We start from the raw sequence: 26,518 nt of genomic DNA, 5'->3' as shown, positions 1-26,518 counted from the left end.
GGTGTTGGGGAATGAGTTTGGGTTATGCTTAAAACACATCTATACCTCTAAACTCTAAATTTATAATTCCTTTATTTACTTAAAAAATAAATAAATACAAATTATTGTTTTTTTTTTAGGACAATACAAATTATTCTATGATGTTAACATATTTAAGATGAAATGAGGTTGCTTGTTAAGAATGAGATTAGTTGCATGAGGAGTCAAATTAATAAAGATTGCACACATAAAATTATAAATGAACAAAAATCTTTTGCCCTACTAAGGTCGGAGAGTGTTTTGTTTTATGTTTCATCACATGTAACATGCTATGCTTTTTTTTTTTTTTTTTTAAACCTTTAAGCTTCAATTATTTTATAGTGAAAAAAATAAATAAAAAGAAAAGCCGTTCAACATGTCATGATTGGTAAAGTATAGAATAGTCAATAGAGCACACATGTTAGGACGGAAGATTTTTATTTTCTAGTCAACAAAAATGATTGTTATCTTTTTAAGTCTCCATCAAATTTTTTGTCGTTCATCCTCCAGAAAAAAGGAAAAAAGAGTCTCCATATTTTGACATAGAATGCTTATACAATTGTCTTGTGTAATAGTTAAACTAAAAAGTATAAAGCACGTTTCATGCTAAATCAATAAGAGGAAGAGATTAGAAAAGCTATCACAAGAAACTCCGAGGATGACTTGCCCTTTTTAGGTGGTAGTTTTTAGTTATGGATTGAAACACTCACCCACCTACTTTACAAAAACAATTCAATACTGGTCATCTACTGGAGCTATCAATTTATAAAACAATTAAATCACTGTCATAAATATTGAAAGAAGGACGTATCAACTTTAATTAGGAAGAGAAGTAGCTAAAATATTGAAAAAAAATACTAAAACTACAAATTATTTTACAAATAGTTAATGTCATAAATAATTATTGGTAAGTTAAAAAATAATATTAATAGTAGATCCAAATAAGAACTGATAAGAATTTGACACATTAATAATTTGTAAAAAATTTTAAAATAATTTATGGCAGTAACATTGCATATTAGCGAATTTCTTGTTCAAACATCGTTTCAGTGTCATAGGCTTTAATAAGTACCACTAGAAGTACAGGAAATCACAGTCCATTTATGCTTGAACTAAAACAGCCAAGTTGGTGAACTATATGTATTAATTGATTGCATTTTTAGCCAAAAATAGCAAAAAGACAAATCCTAAAGAAATGTTTCTACTTAAATGGACTAGTGATTTGAGTCATTATTAGAGACTAGAGAAAGGGTAAAATCCAGAGAATCCTGGGATTTTTTTATTTTTTGTTGTGGGGGGCTTAGAGAAAAATCATATATGTCGAAGTAACTTAATAAATTATTAAGCTGCAATGGGTTTCACATTATTTAGAACAATACCGGATGAATTTTAAAAACGGAATTTTAAGTTCCTAAATCCATGTTAAATTTATCTTTAAAGCTTATATATTTTATTGATGATTTAGTTGATTACAAGTCTAAGCTTTTCTGAAGATATATTCAAGAAATAAAAGGATAAAGGTCCAGGATAATCAAAATAGTTTTTGGTCGTTAGTAAATTTTGATGCTAAAGTTAATCACTCAAAAATTATTTACCTTTTTTCTCTAGGTTTTTTCTCTTTTTAAGGTGGTCATATATGTTACTTTCTCTATACCATTTCCTTATGTGAAGTTACATTAATCAATGGTCATTTATGGTTTTTAACCATAAGAAAGTGATTCAAACGACATGTATTACTAATTTAGTCTAAGCTTTTGAAAATATATTCGAGAAATGAAAAACTGAAGGTTTAGAAAATCGAAATAATGGTCAATCATCAATACTTTGATGCTCAAGTTAATCACTCAAGAATAAGTGAATAACTTACATTTTTCCTCTAGGTTCACCTCTTTTCAAGGTGGTCATATACATTACTTTCTTTGGATCGTTTCCTTACGTAAAGTTACATTGATCCAGAGTCATTAATGGTTGTAACAATAGGCAAGTGATTTAGATGTTAGACGTTACTGACTCAGTTTAAACTTTTAAAAATATATTCAAGAAATGAAGATAGGAGGATCTAGAAGATCAAAAAAGTGTTCAGTCATCAATGCTTTGATGCTCAAGCTAATCACTTAAGAATTACTTATCTTTTTTCCTTTGGGTTGACCTCTTTTTAAAGTGGCTATATACGTTATTTTCTTTGGACTGTTTCCTTATGTAGAGTTACATTAATCGAGGATTATTAATGGTTTGTAACCATAAGCAAGTGATCTAGATCTTGGCCATTATTGATTCAATCAAAACTTTTGAGAATATATTCAAGAAATGAAAAAATGAAGGTCAAGAAAATTTAAATAGTGCCCAATTATCAATGCTTTGATGCTCAATTTTTAATCTTGTAAGTTCATCTCTTTTTAGGTGATCATATTCATTACTTTTCTTTGAACCGTTTCCTTACATAAAGTTACATTCATCGAAAATCATTAATGGTTTGTAACCGCAGACAAGTGATTTAAACCTTAAACGTTATTCGCTCAATCAACATTAACACGCGAATGTTATCTGCTTGTCGTCCACTTGACTAGTAGTTTAAATATTCAAATTTTTCACATGGATTCCTTGGGCCCCACCTATGGTGGATCTAAACAATAAGACTAGCAGGCTTTGATCTAGGGTCAAGTAGGGCAAACCTTAGGTTGGTGTCGAGCAAAGCATATTCTAATGAGATCTGGGAAAGGGTTTACACATGGAGAAAAGAAGGGGAAAAGGAAAATAGATATCAAAAGCTTCTTTCTTGGTTTTGTTGAATCAAATTTAAAATCTGGAGGACAATAAAAGATATTGGAATTGGGGGGGGGGGGGGGGGGGGGACGGTCTAAAGGAGGAATATTTATGACATGATGATATTCATATTCTCCGAATTAATCTTTTTTTGAAACAGATATCCGCCAAATTTCAAATGGTTATAACATGGTTATTTATTTACAGACAAAGTAACTCTCTGAATTTTTATAAACCCCCTTCCTAGCATATTTTAATGGATTCAACCCCAAATTATTTGTTTAAAACTATGAATTGAAACAACTTACACGGTTAGACCTTCTATAATAAAATTTTATTTTTGAAGAATCAAGTTGAATAAAATTTCAATTAGAAAATGTCTAGAATCTTGATATTGTCCGCTTTTCTTTATGAGGAAAATCAAGGTTCAAATCTTGCTTCTCTCTCATTGTCTTCTTTGTGAGGATTGAGGAGGACTACAGATCAAATCTCTCCCTCTCATTACTGAAACTATTAAATTATTAAATAAAAAAAAATAGAAATTTATGTAGAGAATATTTCAAAAGCTAAATGGTATATGCTTCATGTTAAATTAAATCAAAATAGAAACTAAATTGCATTGAGAAATTTGAAAAAATATTTTTTTAAGTGAAACAAACAACATGAAGAATTATAAAGTTTACATTATTTGAAAGAGGGATTTTCTTCATATCAAGTCAAATCAAATTTTAGCCCACAAAATCAAGCAGGAAATTAAAAAGAAAAATTGGGCTAGTTCATGTTAAAGAAGAAAATAGTCAAGCAAGACAATGAGAAAAAATTGCCAATCTTAAATTAATTTAAACAAGTCAGCTAAATTTAGAATGATGACATTGCAAAGAAAAAGTAACACTATTCCCATTAAAATGAGGCCAATAAGAGACAATACGTAAAAGATGAATAAACATATTGAAAATTAGACATGGCTCATGTTAAAAGTTAAAAGCATTGCATACTAGCGGATTTCCTGATCAAACCACGTTTCAATGTCATAGGCTTTTTTTATTTTTGGAAAGAAACGTCATGGGCTTTAGAAAAAGGGAGTTTACTAGTAAAAACACGTCAGGCTTTCTTCTCAAAAACAAACCAAAAAAAAAAAACTAAAATTCCTAAGTTGATGAACCATGTCTAATGATTGTGGGCGGTTTGGTAATGTTGTTCTAGTAATGTTGTTTGTATTTTCTGGAAATATGTGTGGATGAAAAAGTATGTGAAAATACGTATATTGTTGTTTAAAAACTAAAAAATGTTGCTCGAATAACCATACCAAACGACCCTTGTATTTTTAGGAAAAAAAATAGTAAATAGACAAATGCTAAAGAAATTTTCAAAAAATTATTAGGTACTCCGAAAGTACATAATAATTTTCCGAAATTTTCCTACTTAAATGGACCGGTGATTTGAGTCATTACTAGAGCCTAGAGAAAGGGAGAGGAGTGGAGGATCCTGCAAATTTTGGACAAAACACCATATATCTAGAAGAAACTTGTTATATTAAGCAGCTATGGGTTTCACGTTATTTGAATAAATTTGGAAATAGAATTTCAAATTTGCGAAGATCTGCGTTTTTGGTAAACAGTCGTCTAGGCCTCATCACTATGACCCTCTTTGTGAGGAGGCACCCCTTATTCCAAAGTTACGTTACTTTCTCTAAACCATTTCTTACATGGAGTTACATTAATCGAGGTTCATTAATGGTTTGTACTTTGTAACGGTAGACAAGTGATCCGGTCTAAACTTTTGAAAATATATTCAAGAAATGAAAATATGAAAGTCTAGAAAATCAGAATAGTGTCCGGTCATTAATACTTTAATACTCAAGTTAATCACTTAAGAACTTCCTTTTTTCCTCGGGATTCACCTCTTTTGAATGTAGTCGTATACGTTACTTTCTTTGGACCGTTTCCTTACGTGGAGCTACATTGATTGAGGATCATTAATAGTCTGTAACTGTAGGCAAGTTAATCACTTAAGAACTTCCGTTTTTCCTCGGGATTCACCTCTTTTGAATGTAGTCATATACGTTACTTTCTTTGGACCGTTTTCTTACGTTGAGCTACATTGATTGAGGATCATTAATAGTCTGTAACTGCAGGCAAGTGATCTAGTCGTCAAGCGTTGGTTCAGTCTAAGCTTCTGACAATATATTCAAGAAATGAAAAGATAAAGGTCTAGAAAATTGAAATAGTGTTCGATCATTAGTACTTTAATGCTCAAGTTAATCACTCAAGAATTACTTACCTTTTTCCTCTGGGTTCACCTTTTTTTAAGGTAGTCGTATACATTACTTTCTCTGGATCATTTCTTTAGTTGAAATTATATTAATTGAGGGTCATAAATGGTTTTTAATTATAAGTAAGTGATCTAGACATTGGTCGTTACTGGTTCAGTCTAAGTTTCTGAAAACATATTCTGGAAATGAAAAGAGGAAGGTCTTGAAAACTGAAATAGTGTTTGATCATCAATACTTTGATGCTCAAGTTAATCACTCAAGAATTATTTACTTTTTCCCTCTAGGTTCACATCTTTTAAGACGGTCATATACGTTACTTTCTTTGAACGGTTTCCTTATGTGGAGCTACATTGATCGAGGTTCATTAATGGTTTATAACAACAGGCAAGTGATCTAGACACTAGGTGTTATTGGCTCAGTCTAAGCGTTTGAAAATATATCCAAAAATGAAAAAGGAAGGTCTAGAAAATTGAAATAGTATTCGGTCATCAACACTTGATGCTCAAGTTAACCATTCAAGAAATACTTATCTTTTTTCTCCGAGTTCACCTTTTTTTTTTTCTTTTTTTTTTTAAGTAGTTGTATACATTACTTTATCTAAACCATTTTCTTATGTGGAGATACATTAATTAAGAGTCATTAATGGTTTGTAACCGCAGACAAGTGATTCAAACGTTAAGCGTTACTATCTCAATCAACATTTAACTCGTAGGTGTTATTTGCTCGTTGTCTACTTGACTAGTGGTCTAAATATTCAATTTTTTCTTGGAGAAAAGAGGGGGAAAAGGCAAAATAGAAATCAAATTCTTCTTTTTTGTTGAATTAAATTAAAAAAAAGTGGAATTATTGTTTTTTTTTTTTCTTTTTCTTTAAAGAGTGGTTAAGCGAGTGTATTGTAAGAGTTATGTGTATTAGAAGATAGCTTGTTGCTAGTGATTAAGTTGAGGATTACCGGTTTACACATTAAAGTTGAAGCTAAAGTTACTAATTGGTCAAAAAAACAATATTTGTACCAACCTTGTAATGGAATTCTTTCCTATTTTTGATGTTTATTAGGAAGGAAGCTAGCCAAAGTTTAAGACTTTTTTATCTCATTCCTTAGTTATGGATGATAACCTACCATCCATAATGGGAAAAATTGCTTCTTTGATAAGATGCAGATTTTTTTAAATGTGTTGCAAAAAGTTTGGTAGCTTCACTAGTTGACACCAGTTCAATTTAAATGTTTCTAAAAAAAGAAAATAAGTAAAAATATTTCAATTATAAAATAAGAAACATAAAATTAAATTATAAAAAAAATAAAAAAAGAAAAGAAGAAAAAAGAAGAAGATAAGCATGTGGAGTAGTGTAGTAGACATTTGTCAATGAAAATGCATGAACCCATCCATGCACTTGGCGGTTTCAATATCAGGCAAAATATTAATATAAAAGGAAGTAATCCCCATATCCATTTGAGATGCACAAGATTGACAGACAGACAGATAGCAAAAACCAAAAAAAAAATTAAGCAAAAACTCTCTCTCTCTCTCTCTCTCTCTCTCTCTGTGCACTGCAATGCACTGCACTGCATGATCGCACTGCCTTCAGCACGTTCCTCTGCTCCCCTCCAGGCCTCCTCCTCCTCCTACAAATAATTATATATCTCATCTCCCCCACACTTCTCTCTCTCTCTCTCTCTCTCTCTAAAACCCATTGAGGCAGAGAGCCAAAAAATAAAGCTATAGTGTGTGAGAGAAAGAGAAAAAAAATGGATGTGTACGGAGGAGGAGTGTCTAGTACAGCTGATTCGAACTTCCCAATAGATGACCTCTTAGACTTTTCCAACGACCAACTCTTCTCTTCCTCTTCTTTCTCCTCCACCGACTCTGATGTTACCCCCACCCAAAATTACCTTCCTACCCCTCACTCTCACTCTCACTCTCACTCCCACGCTCACGCTCAGCCCATTGTTAATAACGGCCTTAACTACCAACACCACCACCACATCTCCACCGACTTCACCAACGACCTCTGTGCCGTCCCCGTAAGTCATTTTCATTATACTCTTTTTGTTTTTCAAAACAATTTTATTATTAATAGTGGTTTTTTTTTTTTTTTTTTTTTTTGTTGGTTTATAGAGCGATGACGTGGCGGAGCTGGAGTGGCTTTCGCAATTCGTTGACGACTCGTTCACCGACTTTCCGACGAACGAGGTCGCCGGAGCAATGGCATTCCGATCCGAGGCTTCGCCGGAGACCGGCAAAATGAAGCAGAAGAGCGGAGAGCGTGGTTCTCCGGCGGAGGGAGAGGTGAGGAGGTGCACGCACTGCGCGTCGGAGAAGACGCCGCAGTGGCGGACGGGTCCGCTGGGCCCGAAGACGCTGTGCAACGCGTGCGGCGTGCGGTTCAAGTCGGGTCGGCTCGTGCCCGAGTACCGACCCGCGGCGAGCCCGACTTTCGTGCTGACTCAGCACTCGAACTCGCACCGGAAGGTCATGGAGCTTCGTCGCCAGAAGGAGCTAACGAGCGAACAACAGCAAGAGCAAATGTATCATCACCACCACCGTCAGGTATGCTGACGTGACGTGTCGGAATCTGGTTGGACTGCGATCGGTGTTAAGATACCCAACCCAAATGGGGGCCGGTTTATGTTATCAAAACTCAGGACTAAATTTTAAATTTTAATTTTGGTTTTTTTTTTTTTTTTGGTTTCAGCAGTAGTATTAAAAGAAAAGAAGAGAAAATGTGTTTGGGTTTTAAATTTTTAGACTTTTATTAGTTTACTTTTTTTAAAGTGTCAACTACCAATTTGAATTTGGGTCTTAAATTTCACTTTCTTTTTACTAACATTGGCTTTACTTGAAAAAGAAGTAGAGTATAGAGAGTGTGGTGTATGTGTGGTAAGAGTGGAGTTCCACGTGACACTGGCATGTGGGGCTGACTGAATATTTATTATATATTTTCAGAGTAGGTAATTTAAAAGAGAGAGATGCCTAGAGGGTAATTAAATTAAAGCTAAGGAACATGGGATGGGAAAGGTATGAAGCATATATAATAAGCTGTCTTGGATACACCATCAACAGTGTAAAATGACATCAGATAATAACTCTTAAGATATAATATTGGGTTTCAATTAAATTAACTGGAAAAATCTCTTGTTATCTATAAAAAAATTAATAGGTGTTATGGTCTGAGAAAGAGCAATTGATAGATCATCATGAAATTGATGTCGTAAGTTAAAATTCTATCTCGAACTTGTTTGGAATGAGATGCAAGCTTTAACTTATTTGAGTTTTTAGCTTCTTTTTAGTATTATTTATGGATCTTATTACCTTTTTTTATACTATTGGTATTATTCATGAATCTCATTATATTATTTAGCTAGCTTCTAGCTTTTAGTAAAAACTTTTTAGTTTCAGTAAAATAAGCTATTCTCAAACTATGCTTTATGCGTATGTTACATAAAGAACATAAGTTTATAGTGATAGTATGGATCATATGATGTGAAGCTAATGGTAATAATTCAGAACATGAAAAGGAAAATTCACGGGGAAAACGTATTACCCAACCCAAAAGACTAATACTATAGGTATAGATATTGTTTAGATGCCCTTTCATTCCTCAGTTCCTTACTAAATAGAAATAATATAATTGTGAGGAATGAGGAAAATCAGTCACACCTGATGATATTTGTTTAAGAGTGAAAGTGAGAATATGCACACGCCATGTGATGCCTCATGGCTGTTGTTGACTCAATATGAGCAGTTTGACCATGACAGAACTCACAGAAGAGTATTCAGTTCACTGAACATTTTCTTTTGCAGACCAACGCTGTGATTCCATTTATTCAAAGATTCAACTCACGTTGTGCAGAAAGTGAGTCCTATATTGACAGCAAATTTATATTTTTTGACCAAAGAAAAATGGCAGGTAAAGCACAAATAATGTTTCTGCCAAAATTAAAGCACTTCTTCAACTGAATTCCTAAGAATCTATGACTATAACCATTTCCTGAACGATTTTAACACTGGTAGAATTACTTCACCACTGCTGACATTGCCACAAATCATAAAAACCAAGAAGGAACTCATTCCAGAGAGTGCCATTTTATAATGCAAAGAGCACAGCTATGAACCTCATTGTTGCCTTACAAACAATTATTGCACTATTTTATCTTTCTTTCATTTTTCCCAGGGAACAAAACCGAAACCAAGGTAGTATGAAACTATGAAGCGATATCAAAGTTTTAAAAAGGTAAACAAGATACCGCATGCAAACTAGAGGCTTGGAATTAGAAATAGCCACCAATGATGTGTTTAATGACACCAGTTAGGCATTGAGCTAGTGTTAACTGTATACTTGTTTTAACAACTGAACAGAAGCTTGGGTCTGGGGTTCTGTTTTGTAAAAAATTATCCTCAAAAGCTGAAAACTACAACACATGACAAGATTTTGAAATTAATATATATCAAGCACAAAATTTTCAGCTTTGAAATCATTCATCTCAACCCCAGCCTTTAAATATTGGACCTGATAGATTAAGAGTGCGAAAATGGCTATAAACCAAGGCTAGAAAATAAGCAGTGATAAGATTCATATTGAAACACATGAATTTTTGTAGGTTCTGTTTTTGAACATCAGTCTACAGCTGAACTGTGTACTCTTCTATAACGTACTCTGAACTTAGTATTTATGCAGCACATGTATCTCCTCTTCAAAAAAAATTTGCCACCGTAAGGAAAAATACCTTCCCTTTCACAAAACTCTAAAGGAAAAAAATGATCCACAGATTGCATTTATTTCTGACAATATAATTACTCACATGTTAGATAAGGGCGATTCAATTTGTGAAACTTCAAAGTACAGGAAAAAAGAGAATTTCAGCAGGAGAATTCTCAAACTGAGATCCCATAATTGCTGATTTTTGTGACCTCCTTGGTCAAAGCAACCCTTTCTCGCTTTGCCTCAGAAGCTAGTTTAGAAACCTGTCAACCAGACAGTGCAACATGAGCATTTTTGGACAGCATGAACATTGAAGAATTTTTTTAAACAAAAGCAAAATGTTAGTCAAAATTATTACATCTTGCTCTTTTCTTTTCAAGTAGACGTAGAAGTTATCAAATGAGATTTTTTATTTTACTTTTTTTTAGCATTATTGGATAGGAAGAAAGACAGAGGACATGGACATGATAAAAAATGGAAGAGTTTTTGCCTATGGCCTTCATCACCCACTCAATGACTTCACAGGGTTTTTTTTTTTATGATGTGGAACCTCACCAAGTTAGGGCCCTTTTTGACCCACCCCTGGAGAGAACCACGGATACGCAACCCATCCCACCAGAACCATGCATCAGGTAATCTAGGGGAACTCTTAGTGGGGATTGGACCTAGGATGTCTAGGTCTACAGCTCATCCCAAGCCTCCAACCACTAGGCTACACTGTGACGGGTTTGATTTCACAGGTAGTATTTTGTTCCACATAATATACTTTAGAACAGTTAGTTTTAACCGCGATGTCTGTTCTCAAGGGGATTAAATGAACTTGGAAGACTTCAACTTGTGGAAGAGAAAGAAACAGTGAAAGGAGCTTCAATGAAAGAACTTACCTGTGACCGGAACCTAGATGCTTGCGTTCTTGGAAGTTCTCCAAGAATATCTTTTAATCCTGAAGCAATAAAAGACAACGTGGAGACAACATAAACAGCATGTTTCATCTAAATAGGTTTGATGTACTCAATGTCAATAGCTTTTGGAGAGAATATTTGCATACCCCCTGCTTGTCTTTCAATCTTATAAGCTGAGCGGATCACACCTTGAATCTGCTTCCCTGCTTGTCTATAAATGGAATAGGAAAAGTTTAAACAGGATTGCAATTCATTATAAAGTAAACTACAGTAATTACATAAAGAACTATTCATTATAAGTGCAAACCTGAGTTTTGTCCTTCCACGTAGCAGCTCCTCTTCTCCATGTAATGCCCTCTTCTGAAAACAATAACTATATACCATGAATTGCATTGTTTTAGGAGTTTACTTGGATCAGATATGTTGATCAATGAGCAAGCAATAGTTGTCATTTATATATATATATATATATATATATATATATATATATCCTTGATAGATAGATAGCGGGGGAGGGGGGAGGTGGGATTCGAACCACAAACATCACAAAGGGTGTCACTACTGCTGGGCTTCACCTGAACCCCCATGAGCAGGCAATAGCTTAAAATCCGGAAGTTAATGCAATAACGACATTAAACAATATGCTATGTTAAAAACACATAATCAAGCATGCTAAACCGTTGGAAATTTCTGCTCAGTTATCTTAACTTGTCTTGTTAAGAAAGTACCAAACATCTTATTTTTTAATTGGTTCCAACAGATGAAATTGAGCAAAGTTACCTTGTTAAATACAAATTGTAAACTAAGATATTAACATGAAATATAAGCAGCTCTGCACTGCAAATTGGCAAAGCAAGAAAGAATGAAGGATAATATTCATTCTTATGCACAATATGTAAATAACTAATACCAGAATCAGCTCATCACTGTATGGCTTGAAAGTTGAAATGCCTTTTGCAATTTTGAACAATACAGTTTAAGTATCTGTTTGGATACACATCCATGTCCACGTTTTCAGTTTGTTTTTTTTGTTTTTTTTTGTTTCAGCCGCAGTTGTTGACCAATTCTCCCGTGAACAGTGCACCCGTGCACTGTTTATGGGACCCACAAATTTCACTTTTTAGAAACTTTTTTATTAAAAATGGGTCTCACGGTACTATTCACACATTTAAAAATTATTTTGCTACAGTGTTTTCAGTTTTAACAAAATAAGTTCTATCCAAACGGACCTTAAGTTAAACATTTCGTACACATCTTGTTTTTTAATGAATAAAATAAATTTATTATATAAAGGTTACACACACAGGATACGCAACTAACTAATCCTAACCACTTGGAATCTGAGACTCAACAAATCTATTAAGTCTACATAAGATATGGTACACATGTTGCCTAAGGCAATCATCCAATCACCTTTTTTTTTTAAATGGCATTTATCTGATCATACAATGATCGCAACATTTAGCATGCATCTGCTCAAATGATGCACCCAATGACTGCTAAGGGCACATACTTTGCAACACACTCCCTCTCCATGGTTCTTTAAGAGAATATCCAAAAGTGTCATTATAATGTTGTTTATTATGTTCATATGTTCCTCAAATACATATGTCTATTGTTTTTATTCCAATTCAGGACTATTGCTAAAGTGTTTCAGAGAGGGATTATTTTGGACTATTGCGAACTCTTATTGATTGGTCTAGGTGCTAGGGTTCTTCGAATTGTTCTTCTATCATAGAGTTTCTTTCTTCTCTTAGAATAGTCCCTTGAGTTCTTCTTTTTTTTCTTTGATGTTGTTTGTTGTTTTTTCTTGTGTTCACCATCATGAACACCTTGAATTTTCCTACTCTGTTTTTTTTTTTTTTTTTTTTTTTCCATCATGATTAATATTACTCTTATTACCTATCCAAAAAAAAAAGTCAAGTTAAATAGAATCTCTGCCAATCTTCTGCTTAAAGAATCAAATGTGAAAATTTCATACACCTTGAGCTTGAGGTTCACATAGATAGGGTGAAAGATTTTTACCATGTTCTCTTTAAAGGTCATAACAGTCATTGTGTCTAGCATGACTAGACTGGGTCTAGCCATATCTCAAACCAATGATGGATTCTACCTGGTGCCTATCCTAATGGGTGCCCTATGGACCAAACTGTTTGTCAGACTATTGTTCTATTGTTTGTTCCCAAACAGACAGTGTAAGCAACCAAACATTTACATATACATATATTTTATTCCTTGTTATCATTTTCCTTTCTTTTCTTTTCTTTTCAAATTAATTCCCCATCATCATTGAGGATTGAGAAGAAGCCAAAAAATTACCTCCAACTTTTCACTTTCAGCTTTCAGAAGATCAATTGATTGCCGCAACTCCTTCACTTGAGAATCAGCTCTGGAAAGTAAGGACTGCACCCATAAATGAAGGCAGATATAAATCTCTAGATATCATAACATAATACATAAAGTCATTGCACAATAACACTGGGTTCTCAATCATAAATGCCAAGCATAAGTGAGAATATTATGGCATTACTGCCTTAGAATTGTTGATGTAAGAGTATACAAATAGTGTTTAGCAAAAAAAACAAAGAGTATACGAAAAGAATGTTCTTCTAAAGCAAAGAAAGACATTTAAATTTTCGTTAAGGCATTTCAAGAGGGGGAAATGATGGCATCAAAGGGATATTGCAAAGATCGAAAACCTTCATCTTAAAATGTAATATTAGAGTTTGTATTTTACAAAAAAAAAAAAGAAAAAAGAAAAGAAAAAGAGAATGGCCTTCAAATTAAGATAGGCATTTAGATTTTTCATGAAGGCATTTCAAGCAGAAAAAATCATTAAGGCATAAAAGGGATATTGCAAAAAACCCTCATCTGAAAATGTGATATTAGAGTTTGAGTTTTACAACTAAATCTTAGAGAGGAGCATCTAAATGAGCATTATAGGCAATTCCATCATGAGCCTGTTGTTTTTGAAATTTCCTCACTTTAGTTATGGGGCATTAAATAATTTTGTAGCAGTCCAAGAATAGATTGATGGGACACATTTGACCTATGTTTGCACATGAAACAGCTTATGGTTATTTTTAAACGTAGCTTAACTAATTTATAACACATGCGGAGCAGGATAGTATACAGAGAATTAGTCAAGACTAATATCCGATGTGGTTTAACTGCAAAATCATGGAAGTCAACAAGTTTAACATGTTCAAGTTTCAACTTCAATCCACAAGAATCTAGAACAAGACTGTTTTTTTTTTTTTTTAAGGACAAATAATAAATATTTTATGGATATGTTTATTAATAAATTCCTTTATTAGTCATTTAAAATATATATATATATATATATGAAAACATGTTTAGAATTTTTCTTAAAAAATAAATAAAGTACTTAAAGATGAAAAAGGAAAGGAGTATGCACAAAGATTGTAAAAACAATGAACTCCTCATTCCAACCTCAAATAAATTTTATCAGGTTCATTGCGGGATCAAGAATAAACTCTAACTAAGATTGCCAAGAAGTTACCAACTACAACCACATGCATATCTAGTACAGTGGTTTGGAAGCAGGCAACGTTCCACTATTCCCTAGCATGATAGAAACACACAGGACCAACCTCACTTAGGTGACAGAAAAGCATTTGAGGTCTTGGTCCAAGTTGATAGAATGAAAACTTTTCACTATCCTAGAGAAGGACACTCCTCTCACTATGGGTGAGTTAGCCCCTTCTCCTCAAAAGAGGATTTGAGATCATTGATTAGCTTTAACTGACAGTAAATTCCAAACTTCACGATAATGGGAAATTGATTCTCCCCCTCTTTCTGAAAAAGCCCAACCATGTTTTATTTGGAAGGTTGAACCAAAGTCCTAGCCAAACCCAACCCACTTAAGCTTAGACTTCACATAAGGGATCCAATAATTATTTCAGGGCACATAATACCATGAAGTTGGAAATTTTCATGTCTCTTCAGTTAAATTAAGGGCCTCTTTACAGCTGAAAGTCAATTTCTCTTACAGGTTTTGAAGACTGTTGAAAGAAAAGGTTTTGAACATTCTCATTAACACCCTAATTACATAGCTATATCATGAATTGGAAATAAACTCATTCTGTTGAAGCACATTTAAAATGACAACTAAACAACTGAAAAGAAAAGGTAACAGGAATTGGGCTTACCTCTTCACTAGCAAAAAGGTGCAAGGTTTTATAGTACAAGAAACGTCGTGGCCCTGCAAGTCAATAACCATTAGATGAGATTCAATATAATCTCAATTCTTTCAAAGAGGGTTTAACCTGGTCACTAGTGTGCCTGACAACCACTTAGCATTGGGATATCATTGTTGGGGGGGGGGGGGGGGGTGGGAACAGAAAAGAATTGCTTCGTGAGAGCAATATAAAATATTTGGCATAAAACTTGAAATTTTATATTCATCTATATGAGTGAAATTTGTACATTTAGTGAATGTTTGGATAGCACAAATGTCCAGCGTTTTGCATGTGAGTCCCGTGCACTGTTCACGGGATCCACAAACCTCTTTTTTCAGCCAAACTTTCATTAAAAATGAGTCACACGGCACTATTTACACATTTAAAAATTATTTTACTACAGTGTTTTCAGTTTTCAACAACAAGCGGTATCCAAACAAACCTTTAGTGTCTGTTTTGTCTAGCTTATTTTTTGCCAACTTATTTTACTATTCAACTTATTTTTGTTACTATTCATGCGTTCCACTGTACTTTTTGGTACTATTCATGGGTTTCATCGTACTATTTCAACTAACATTTACCTTTATCTACAGTATTTTAAGTAAAAAAATTTCAGTTTCAGCAAAATAAGCAAATCCCAAACAGACCCTTAGCATATTAATTACTAATCTAATCATATATGGACAAGATCAACTATCAGAAAATTATTAATTCAAGTATTCCTTGTTGGTAGAAATAAACACATCTCAAAGCTTTCAGATAATTTTATCGCGATACAAAAGTTTATAGAACTTTGAACCATACTTTTCAGTACTGTCAATCCCAATCCAGCAGCAACCCCACCCGTAATTAATGGATGTGAAGATGCAATAACAACACCCTCTGCACAAAAGGAGTGAAAATAATCACTACCAAATATTAAAAATTTTAAAACAAATAAAGACTCGTAATCATATGAAACTGTGAGCACAATAATGCTGAAACCAGAGCTAACCTTTAATCTTTCCAACTAATAAATCCTCATAAGTAGCATAATCAGACTTGAGACCTTGTAAAGAATCCTACATCCAGAGTTTCAGCTATAATATCAACGGGGCTTCATAATTCAATTGTTACAACAAGTGGAATATGGGAGATTCAAAACAATGCCACTGAGCTACAAAGCTCTTGGCGATTTTTTTTCCCTAAGAGAACAAAACCTTATACCCAACTAAGCCTAATACTCTGTTTATTCCTAAAACACTGACAAAATCAAATACATTTTTCATTTTCCAAACATAGTTCCAAGACGCGCGCGCGCGCACACACACACACACATATTGATATTGTTTTAAGGGTTCATTTGGTTAGGCATTTTGGGAGCCAAAAAGTGCAGTTTTGAAACCCTTTTTACAAATGCTCATTTTAAACCCAAAACATAGTTTTGCAACAACTTATCCAAATGCACCCTAAACAATGACACATAATGCATAACCTTTTCTTTCCTCATTATTCTCATCAAACACACAATGCCACGAAATTAAGAAGCCATACACATACACGGGCGCATTGCATACATACATACATGTGTGAGTTGTGAGAAACTTACTGTGTAATTCAACTTTCACAATTATCAATGTCTAAATGAATCAAAGTTTTTGCTAATAAGATGAAAATGCATATAAAAATTAAACTAAAAGCGCGAAAATTTCATTATTCAGTGTCCAACTTAGCATAAATTCCAGAATTATCGATTATTTTCTTTTCCTGTCTATTTTCTCGGCAACCAAACAGGGAAAACAAAGCAAAAAATGAAAGAAAATGAGAGTTGAGGAGGAAAAATTACGATAGTTTGGTTGAAATGAGCGGAGGAAGTGGATCGGATTTGGGAGAGGCGAGATCTGGAGACTTCGAGAGCGGAATCTAGGGCTTCTTCGATGGCTTTCTGGTAAAGCCGAGCTTGATGAACTGCGTACTCCACCCAAAGCGTCGTCGTTTCGTCTAGGGTTTTAGCACTGTTGTTGTTGTTGCTGTGGCCTTCGCTTGGTGATGGTGGTGGTGGTGGTGGTAGTGGTGGAATTGGGTTCGCTTCCGATGATTCTGCTACAGTCGCCATTGCTACAGCAAGAGCTCGTTCAGCTTCAGAATTTCTGAAATCTCCCTCCCTCACTCTCTCTCTATCTCATTCTCACACACTGAAAATCTGGGCTAGAAAGACCCGGCTCTGTTTACTAAACGGGTCAAATTAATACCCGATTCGGTTTTGTTTCTGTTTGCGAAAATAAAAATAAAAATACATTTTTTTATAATTTTGATTAATTGTCATTTTTAGTCCACTAAATTTAAAATTAGTTATTTTAATCCATTTTGTTAAAAAGTTTCACAATTTTAATTTTTTAAATAAAAAATAGAGGTTCTTTTATTAATTTTATTTCTAAACACAAAGATGGTAGTTTCTTTTTTAAAATTAATGAATTCTTTTTCTAAACTAATCTCCCTTATGTGTAAAAAAAAAAAAAAAAAAAAAAAAAAAAATCAAGAGGCGAAAAGGCCAGCGTTGGTATAAGTGTATAGTATTTGTCTCTTTTTACAAAAAGTATGACCTTTTTTTCTTTTTTTACCTATTATTATGTTTCCACAAATTTATTTTTTATATAGCCTCACACAGAATATATTAGTTATGTAGTATTATATGGAACTCTAGTCTATGAGATTTGAGTTCCAAGGGTTTGACTCGGGTAACTCGAGTCTCAAAGATTCGAGTTCCATGGAGAAATTTTTATTTATTTATTTTTTAAGTTATCAGTGAAACTCGAATTTAAGGGAGTTGAGTTCTTTACATTAGAACTCGACTCTCAGATACTCAAGTTCCAAATGAGACCATGTAATTAATATATTTCGTTTGTATCTATATAACAAAAAAATTTGTGAAAGCATAATAACCGCAAAAAAAGTCCCAAAAAAGCACGATTATAGATTCTATACCATATTTCCTCCGCACAAACAAAAAAAAAAAAATTTAACTATTACTTTTTTTTTTTTTTTTTTGGAGAAACAAAATATTTTTAAGTTTGATGCCCGTATCCAAGTCAAAGTTGTGCTAAAAATTTCCTTCTTCTTTATAACTCTAAAAGAATTAAAAAAAAAAAAAAATCCTTTTTTTTAATTAAACTAATTCCTTAACAGATACAAATACTACCACGGGACAATTTCAGTTTTCACACAACTTTACTTCACTCTTTAATACCTTCTCGAAAGAAAAAAACAAAAACAAAAACAAAACTTCACTCTTTATAAGGCTACAGATTGAGATAGTCATACTTTCATAGTCGCAGTAGTTTGTTCATGTAATTACTCTATAATCGTTGTTCATCTACTAAAATAAAAATGTCAACCATGAAGAGGAAGAATCATTTTTTTTTTTTTTTGAGGAGTGAAGAGGAAGAATCATGTTCACGACCACATTGTACTCAACATCTTGGCAAGGCTGCCTGTCAAATCAATTATAAAATTCAGGTGCGTTTGTAAAGCATGGTACTCCTCAATAACCGAGCTGCATTTCATCTTCACCCACCTTATTAATAACAACAATAACAAAAAAGATAAAGATGTTGATTATCTTGTACGCATACAACATGCTAATGAAAAGGCCATGTATCCTTGTTATTATAGCACAGTTTGTACAGTTACTTGTGACCTTTCATAGGATTTGAGTATCAAATTACCAATGATTTTCCTATTGAGTTTGTCCATATAGTTGGTTCCTGCAATGGCGTATTGTGTCTCACTGATTTTCGAAGTTCTGACCCTTATGGTAAAGCTATATATTTGTGGAACCCCAGCATCAAGAAAATTTAAGAGGTTGCCTGATTCTTCCTTAGCCAGGGCTGCTAGTGGATTTGCTTATCACTCCCAAACCCATGACTACAAGGTTGTAGAGCTTTGGTTTCTTTTCTTCACATGTAAATATATTTGAAAATATAATTCCTCCACTTGAAGCTGAGGTTTACTCATTAAGCTCGGACTCATGGAGAAGGGTTGAAACCTCTTTAAGACCAAAAGTTGGGGTCTACGATAGCAACATCAATGCTATATTGGGTGCTACATTTGTTAGTAGGGCTATGCATTGGTTGGTATATTGTAGGGAATTTGAAGACAAACAAAGTATTTTTTCATTTGATCTCAATAATGAGAAATTCAGAAGATTGCACTCCTTAGTGCAGATAGACTGCAAGAACGAAGTCTAGCAGTGTTCAAGGGGAATTTGGCCTACTTTACATTTAGTTGCCCAAATTTGATACTGTCCATTTGGGTGATGGGGGAGTTTGGTATAGAAGAATCATGGAATGAACTTTTGGTTATACAGACCAAATATTCTATAGAATCCTTTGGTTGCACAATGCATGGTGAACTTCTAGTTGGAAGTCTTGTCAAGGATGGCTATGTGGTTGTTTCACTTGACCCCGAAACTTGCCGTGTGAAGAATTCTGGTATTCAACATGTCCAACTATGGCTACTACTTTCATGGAAAACCTTGTGTTACTTGATGGAGGAATGGAGCTATTTGGGTAAAAAAAAGTGTAATCATTAGTGATAATCATAGGATTTTTGTTTTTAAATGTACTTATACTTTTACTTCTTCCTTTTTATGTGACTATTTTGGAGTTGCAATTGGTCCTCTCCATGCTTTAGTGGCTAAATCAAATGTTTATTGTCATAGGAGATGTGAACAGTTAGTAATTTAAGCATCTTAATCTTATAGATTTTTTTTTTGTTAATATTGTTTTTGGATTTATGTGCTTTCCTCTAATTTTTAACAACCCTTGGTGTACTTTGGCTATGTTGTTTTTATTTTTCTTTGAATAAAATTTGCCTTTTACCAATAGGAAAAGAAGAAGAAGAAAGAGCGTGGCTTTGATCATCTTCAGAAAATGTTTAATGATTTTGATTTGACTCGCTTTGACTCATACAACAACTTTCTTTAATGATGTATCCCTATTTTTCCCAAGCCTTTTGCTGTTGGTTTTCATTTTGAAAGTTGAAATTGATAAACATTTGAATTCTCAAATCTCCATTTGTTGCAAAAAAAAAGGTTTGACATTGCTACCAAAGTTCTTATTTCTTTGAAATCATAACCAAGCTTCCAACCTTGGTCCCCAAACCAACCCTTATCAAGTAACTATACCACTTAGAAGTGTGATCCTCAATTTTACTTTTACCGCTTATAACTCATCATGTGATGAGTTAAAGGTAAAAGCTGTGAACTTTTTAATACTTCTAACATTTCTCATAAAAATTAGTAAAAACTTATCAACTCAATATATATGAAAAAAAGTTGTCGAGTTAATTAGTACGTAGTAACATTAATTTTAATTGAAAAATTTTATTTGAACTCAATTTTAATTTTAATTTATTCATTTATTTCCCTTTCAAATCTTATCCAATCATCACCCTATAAAATAGAAAACCCAAACCTATTGAAAAGACCCAATCCATAGTTGGGACTGTGGGCAATGGCCTGGCCCCACCACAAGTGACAAGGGCATTCGTAAAATGTATTTAAACGACACACCCCAAAAAGCAAAATCACACAGAAAACAAAAGCCGCTTGCTCTGCTAACGCTCTCTCGCTCTGCCATCTCTGTCGCTCATTTCCTTTCCCAGCTTACTCACAAACAAACTTTACTCCCTTCTCAACACACCACACCACACCACTCTCCCTCGGAACGCTATATAAACCCCCCTCGCTTTCTGCTCCCATTTTTCTCACCACCAGTTTCCGATCTCCATCTCCTCCCCAAATCTCTCTCTCTCTCTCTCTCTCTCTCTCTCTGTCTCTGTGCGCAAACCCTAAACCCTAGAAATTGAAGATCATTTGGTCACTATGCTGAAGTTTTCGTCAACGACGACGAACCAGATTCGCTTCCTTCTCCAGAGCATCGACGAATCAAACGCCGACTCTGTTCTTCGCGAGCTCCGACAGGTCTTCCTTCTTTCTCTCTCTCTCTCTAGATGTGAAAATGTATTTATGTATATTCGAATGTGTGAAAAAGTCTAGGTTTTAGTGCTCGCTAATTTGTTTCATCTGCGTTGTTTTTCTTTCAACCCTGGAATTATAATGATTTATTTTTTTTTGATTTTGAAATGGATTTCGCTATGGTTCTTTCGGTTCTTGTGCTCAAGGTTTTGCCTAGATTCAATTTAATGGCCGGCGAAGGTTCGGCTCGTCTTTTGGTTAGGGGAAAAGTAGTTGATTAAACATTGGATTAGATTTGTTGAGAGTGGGTTGACTTCATTGACTGGTGAATGGGGAAGTAGATTAAAGGGCATGTTTGGATGGGTGTTTACCAATTTATTTTGGGAATGGTTCGCTTTGCTATGGACTGTTGCACGATAGTTAAGATCGTTGATGTGAATGGGTAGCAAGAAGGAATTCTTTTATTCTTTTATAAAGTTATAAAGAAAGTACAAGAAGAAATTCTTTCTTTACAGTAACCCCTACCCCCAGTCAATAGTGTAATGGACTATCATCCCATTATTTCGCAGAGACAAGCGAGAGACATAACGTAAGGATGGATAGTTTTTGTAGATGGATGTTCTTGGTTATCAAATGCACTGAATTGTTTTGTTATTTTTGTTCCAAGATTCTTAATTATCAAGGTTTAGGTAAGTTGTGTTTAATACTTTAATCATTTTGCTAGAATTGAAAGTTTAAAAGGTAAAAAATACCATTCTCTTTTGTGTAGTTGGGATAGTTGGGACAACTTGCACGCACAGCTTGTTGTTTAATAATTATGACTCTCGTATGGAGTAAATATTTCCTCTAAGACGTACTTTTGATTGCTGAAGTATAGGAGTATGTTGTATGTATGTACTGCACTTTCACGTAACTTTTGGATTAAGAATTGTGTTGAAAACGGAAAACCTGAAGTCGCAATTAATTGGTTTGGAAGAGACTGAAGGATGTATATTTGAAGTTCAAACCCTCTATTTGTGGATATAGAACTACAATTATGAGGTTTTAGTTGTATATCTTATTGGTGATTTAGGAAATTAAAACTCATCTGGATGAAATGAGTAGATTAATCAAACTGTAAAGTTTATATGTGGCTACCATTTAATTTTGTAATTTGCATTTGCATAGCAAATCAAGTTAATATTATGTTCCCAGTTGGAGGTCATATTGGACACCTGGACATCACAGCAAGGAAAGGACATTATTTTAATGAGTGACAGTGCGATACTCCAAATTGTTTTGCAAACCGATGAACTACACATTGAATGCCATGCTAGCAAAAAGGATGGAGAAGACTTAGCAACCTTTCAAAAATCAAGCAAGTTCAGTGTGAGATAGCTGCATGAATGCTTTTCTTGGTTCTATAGTTTCTAAAATACTAATGATATTCTCAAACTTTAGAAGGGAGAGTAATTTTTTTTTATAAGTAAAAGAAAAAAATGGAATTGCTACTACTTCTTACCGTAACATTCAGACTCAGTCCTTGATAATGAATGATAGGAAATGAAAAGAAAATAAAGAGAGAGAGAAGATGAATCAAGTTTAGGGACGCTATAATGTGATTGACAAATAGGGTAGAGTATTTTACGGAAATGTAACTTATACATACTGGGGCTGATAGTCACTATCGATGCAATTTGCTTGTATTGTATTAATATAGGTTTCGAGTTAGAATGTTTTTGACTATGAGGTACTCCAAATGAGTCCTCGAACGAGTTTGCTCTTCTTAGTTTTGAAATATCAATGTAATAAGAAAAGGCGATTTGAGTATGCATAGCTATGTTTTATCAAAATTCTGATTGGATTTTGATTGAACTTGGATACAATTCTTTGAATCAACCTGATTTTGTTTACTACACTCATATTAAATGAAATATGCTCCACAACAAGAGACTACACTAGTCAAAGAAAGAATATAACGATGATTAGTTTTCAAAATATGGTAGTTGCCAGCACTGAACAAGCAGATGTTGTGATGGCTGTTTGTTTCCTAATCTGCTTTTCATGAAAAAGTCAACTTTGGCTTTTCCTAAGAATATAAAAAAAGAGGCTATGGAGCATTAAAAATCCATTATAGATAAAAAGAGTGTAAAATACATGCTTGTGTGAGTTGAATTCTTGCTTAATCAAATATTACAAAAAACATTTCCAGTTACTCCATTCCCTTTTAATGTTGTGCTAGTGGATTTTATCTATTGAATTGGTAAGCAGAAGGTGATAATGTGATCCAATTTGTCTCTCCATGTATGCTTTATATTACGAAGTTCTGGTGCTAAATAAATTTTTGACAAGGCTATAACCATAGCTCTATTTTGATGCCTAAGGAAGCTAGTAATTATATATAGGTTAAATTGTCCTTCCCTGAAATATAACCCAGGTTCTAGAGGGGTAGAAGAACATTCAAGTTTGAGATTAGGTGGTTAAAGGCAATGGCGATTTTGGAGAAGATGAAAACGTGGTGGGAGTCTCACCAGTTTCAAGGGTTCCTGATCTATAGATTGGCAAATAAACTTGAAGCACTAAAAATGGAATTAAAGAAATGGAATGAGGAAGAGTTTGGAAATGTGGAAACTAAGAAAAGTAAGTTGGGGTTCAATGATATCTTAGATGATATTTCAGGGACAAATGTAGAACCGAAATAATATCATTTGTTAGGTCCTATTTCTCATCCCTAAAATATGCATTCATGTTAGACATGATGAAAAAATACTTAACAAATTTGCTGGTAATCGTTAAATATCTTACACAGCCGAGGGTTTCTGAAGTTGATGGCATGCGCGACTTTAAGTCAAACATGTAAATATTGAATTTCTTATAGTTTTACTTTAAAAATTGAAAGCGATTATAGTTTTCTTGGTCAGAAGAGATGTTGATGAAGCAGATCCAAATGCATTGGAATATTATGTTTTTTGAGTTGTATGCTCTCTTGACTCTTTGCATTTCAAATTTTCAATTGATTGCATGCTGATATAGTTTATTTCTTCTTGGCAGTTTGTTGAATATGGAATTGAGGGAAGCATTATGCTTCTCCAGACGTGCATAGATCACTTGAAATTTTACAACACAGACTCGAAGAACATGCAGCTGGAATTGGCTGTTGCATCAATATTTAAATTCCTCTTGGGCAAACCAAATTTCAGCACAGTGTTTTGTGAGTCGCTAAGAAATACAGAGATCAATGAGGGAACTCTGGAGAATTTCTCTAATGTATTACACCTGTCTGTATCGGAAAAAATTGGTATTGGTCTAGCTTTATCAGATTCTGAAAATCTTGATACCAGGAATTGTGGTACGTTTCAATTCTTAAGTGGAAGTACAATCTTGATTTCAAAAATTTATTCTTGCATGATTAGTTTCCTTTTGCACTTATTGTTATGTGCATGTATTGCACCGTTTGATATGGACTTTTTGATGCTTTTTAGGCCAAAGTTTTTGTATGGCTCAGATGAAGGAATTGTGCACCAATCCTGTTTCGGTTGGCGGTACTGATCAAATAAAGAATATTGTTATGCTCCTCCAGCGGTCTGAGGGCCTTTCCAAGCACATGGATTCCTTTATGCAAATGTTATCTCTTGTGCAGTTTAATGATGTCACCCCATTTGTTTTAACTCCATTACTTTCAGATGAACTACGTGAGGCTGATTTTCTGAGGTTATGATCTTTCTTCATTGTATTTCTTCTATATTGGTTGTGCTGTTGATTACAAAGCTGTCCTGTCCTGTTTTTGTGGTGTTGAAAGATATTAGCTGTCTAATAACGGTAGTTGTTTTTGTTACAGGAATATGAATCTGTTCAATGACTGCGGAGAAGATGATTTTGATTCTATTTTAGCAGAAATGGAGAAAGAAATGAGCATGGGAGATATTATGAAGGAACTAGGTTATGGTTGCACAGTTAATGCATCGCAGTGCAAAGAGATTTTATCTCTTTTCTTACCACTGTCTGAGGTTACCCTTTCTAAAATACTTGGCACAATTGCCTGTACCCAAGCTGGTCTTGAGGACAATCAGAACACCTTTTCAACATTTAGTTTGGCTGTTGGCTGCAGTACTTTGTCTGATCTGCCTTTGTTGAACTCCTGGAATATTGATGTTCTTATTGATACAATCAAGGAACTTGTGAGTTTACTTATTCTTCTTCTTGCTGCAATTTTGTAATTTTTTTTTATTTTTTATATTGTAACAATTGCTTTGCAATTGTCTCGTTTGTATCTAAGTATGTGTGCTGGATACAGGCTCCTGCTACCAACTGGATTCGAGTTATTGAAAATATGGACCATGAGGGGTTCTACATTCCTAATCACGAGGCGTTCTCTTTTTTCATGTCTGTATATAGACGTGCATGCCAGGTATATTTTTATTACATGTGTAAATCTACATGCACATTAAATATATCTTAAGATCAATATATGAATTTAATGTGGAACATATTAGTTCTAAATCTTTGGATTGAGCTGTGCAGGAGCCATTCCCTCTCCATGCCATTTGTGGGTCTGTTTGGAAGAATACTGAGGGTCAGCTATCTTTTCTTAAATATGCTGTATCAGCACCACCAGAAGTATTTACGTTTGCCCATTCTGTAAGGCAGCTGGTATGGTGCTATAGATAACCAGTCGTTCCTTCTTTCCTCATGTTATCTCTTTTTGATTCTTTTGAATGACCAATGTTTGTTGCAGGCCTATATCGATGCAGTGAATGGACATACGCTTCCAATTGGACATGCTAATCATGCATGGTTGTGTCTTGACCTTTTGAATGTATTGTGTCAACTAGCTGAGAGGGGTCATGCCACTTCTGTTCGCTCAATGCTTGCTTATCCTATTAAACACTGTCCTGAAGTCTTACTTCTTGGGATGGCATGCTTTAATGTACTCTCTTTGATTTATTTATTATTTTTTTAAATAAAAAAAAATTAATTGTTGCTTTGCATAATTGTTCCATATATTCTTTCTTGGTTAATAAATTTTGCGTGTGTTATTTCAGACTGCATATAACCTCCTCCAGCATGAAGTCTTGTTTACTGTTTTTCCCAATATAGTTAAAAATGGCATGGGTAATGGAATGATTCATCACCTCTGGTGTGTCAACCCTAATTTTGTGTTGCGGGGATTTGTAGATTCTGTCAGCTGTGATCCAGACAGTATGACTAGAATATTGGATGTCTGCCAGGAGCTAAAGGTAAATTTTGAGTGAGCATATAGAGTTTGATCACCTTTCCTGGTTTTTTGTTTGTTTGTTTGTTTTTGTTTTTGTTTTTTTTTTTTGGCATTTTGAACTCAAAATCTAAACAATGTGCATGTTATATAAGACTGTTGAGTGTTGATTATCGTTCTGAAGATCTCAAAAGATTTGAAATTAGCATCCAATTTTGTTAATTTTCCATATTCTTTATTTTTCATTGCTGGGAACATTTTCCAGATGTACCCTTTTGTTTGTCTAATTTTTTTGTATTACTAGAATAATTTATTTCTCCTGTTTCTGTACTCAGATTCTTATTCATTTTGCAGATTATATCATTAGTATTGGACGCGATTCCTTCTCCTTATGCCATCAGATTGGCAGCTCTTGCTTCACGGAAAGAACTTGTAGACCTTGAGAAGTGGCTAATTCATAATTTAAATACATATAAAGATATTTTCTTTGAGGTAATATCTAGTTGGCCCTGC

At 34.0% G+C, this 26,518-nt stretch overlaps 3 protein-coding genes across 12 annotated transcripts in view; 2 read left to right on the top strand and 1 right to left on the bottom strand.

Moving 5' to 3' along the window:
- The first annotated feature begins 6,520 nt into the window (after nucleotides 1-6,520).
- On the top strand, nucleotides 6,521-7,864 carry LOC126723061 (GATA transcription factor 2). The gene is made up of 2 exons (XM_050426295.1): nucleotides 6,521-7,076; nucleotides 7,171-7,864. Exons 1-2 carry the CDS (start codon nucleotides 6,801-6,803, stop codon nucleotides 7,609-7,611), a joined length of 717 nt encoding a protein of 238 aa, XP_050282252.1. The 5' UTR covers nucleotides 6,521-6,800; the 3' UTR covers nucleotides 7,612-7,864.
- Nucleotides 7,865-8,592: 728 nt separating this feature from the next.
- LOC126723060 (RGS1-HXK1-interacting protein 1) lies at nucleotides 8,593-17,053 on the bottom strand. Of its 5 annotated transcripts, none has more exons than XR_007654136.1 (10): nucleotides 16,684-17,051; nucleotides 15,853-15,919; nucleotides 15,663-15,740; nucleotides 14,829-14,881; nucleotides 12,976-13,059; nucleotides 10,964-11,016; nucleotides 10,803-10,867; nucleotides 10,639-10,697; nucleotides 9,855-10,017; nucleotides 8,593-8,915 (listed from the first exon to the last, which is right to left on the bottom strand). XR_007654136.1 is itself a non-coding variant. In XM_050426293.1 (9 exons), the coding sequence occupies exons 1-9, from the start codon at nucleotides 16,951-16,953 to the stop codon at nucleotides 9,928-9,930; spliced, it is 819 nt and encodes a 272-aa protein (XP_050282250.1). In that variant the 5' UTR covers nucleotides 16,954-17,050; the 3' UTR covers nucleotides 9,603-9,927. The 5 variants fall into 5 exon arrangements, 1 of the variants encoding a protein (XP_050282250.1); XR_007654135.1 differs by having other exon boundaries at nucleotides 8,593-8,863; XR_007654134.1 differs by lacking the exon at nucleotides 8,593-8,915 and adding an exon at nucleotides 9,603-9,744.
- Nucleotides 17,054-20,419: 3,366 nt separating this feature from the next.
- The window catches only part of LOC126723058 (uncharacterized), a 35,294-nt gene continuing 29,195 nt past the window's right edge, over nucleotides 20,420-26,518 (top strand). For 5 of the 6 annotated variants that reach the window (XM_050426291.1, XM_050426290.1, XM_050426288.1 and 2 more), the window contains exons 1-9: nucleotides 20,420-20,820; nucleotides 23,845-24,142; nucleotides 24,276-24,504; nucleotides 24,632-24,971; nucleotides 25,088-25,201; nucleotides 25,315-25,443; nucleotides 25,529-25,720; nucleotides 25,836-26,030; nucleotides 26,360-26,497. In XM_050426291.1, coding sequence (XP_050282248.1) covers nucleotides 20,722-20,820; nucleotides 23,845-24,142; nucleotides 24,276-24,504; nucleotides 24,632-24,971; nucleotides 25,088-25,201; nucleotides 25,315-25,443; nucleotides 25,529-25,720; nucleotides 25,836-26,030; nucleotides 26,360-26,497 — 1,734 coding nt within the window. In that variant the 5' untranslated portion in view covers nucleotides 20,420-20,721. The remainder of the gene's footprint in view (nucleotides 20,821-23,844; nucleotides 24,143-24,275; nucleotides 24,505-24,631; nucleotides 24,972-25,087; nucleotides 25,202-25,314; nucleotides 25,444-25,528; nucleotides 25,721-25,835; nucleotides 26,031-26,359; nucleotides 26,498-26,518) is intronic. The other variant, XM_050426292.1, reaches the window with a different exon arrangement.

This window comes from Quercus robur, chromosome 4 (genome assembly GCF_932294415.1).
Source record: "Quercus robur chromosome 4, dhQueRobu3.1, whole genome shotgun sequence".
NCBI lineage: Eukaryota > Viridiplantae > Streptophyta > Magnoliopsida > Fagales > Fagaceae > Quercus > Quercus robur.
This window is presented reverse-complemented; position numbering and strand designations above follow the sequence as displayed.

Coding starts and splice junctions, on each gene's coding strand:
- LOC126723061 (XM_050426295.1), top strand. CDS start 6,801: ATGGATGTGTACGGAGGAGGAGTGTCTAGTACAGCTGATTCGAACTTC. Junction 7,077..7,170: donor ACGACCTCTGTGCCGTCCCC/GTAAGTCATTTT, acceptor GTTGGTTTATAG/AGCGATGACGTGGCGGAGCT.
- LOC126723060 (XM_050426293.1), bottom strand. CDS start 16,953: ATGGCGACTGTAGCAGAATCATCGGAAGCGAACCCAATTCCACCACTA. Junction 10,868..10,963: donor CGTGGAAGGACAAAACTCAG/GTTTGCACTTAT, acceptor TTCCATTTATAG/ACAAGCAGGGAAGCAGATTC. Junction 10,018..10,638: donor CATCTAGGTTCCGGTCACAG/GTAAGTTCTTTC, acceptor TCTGGTTGACAG/GTTTCTAAACTAGCTTCTGA.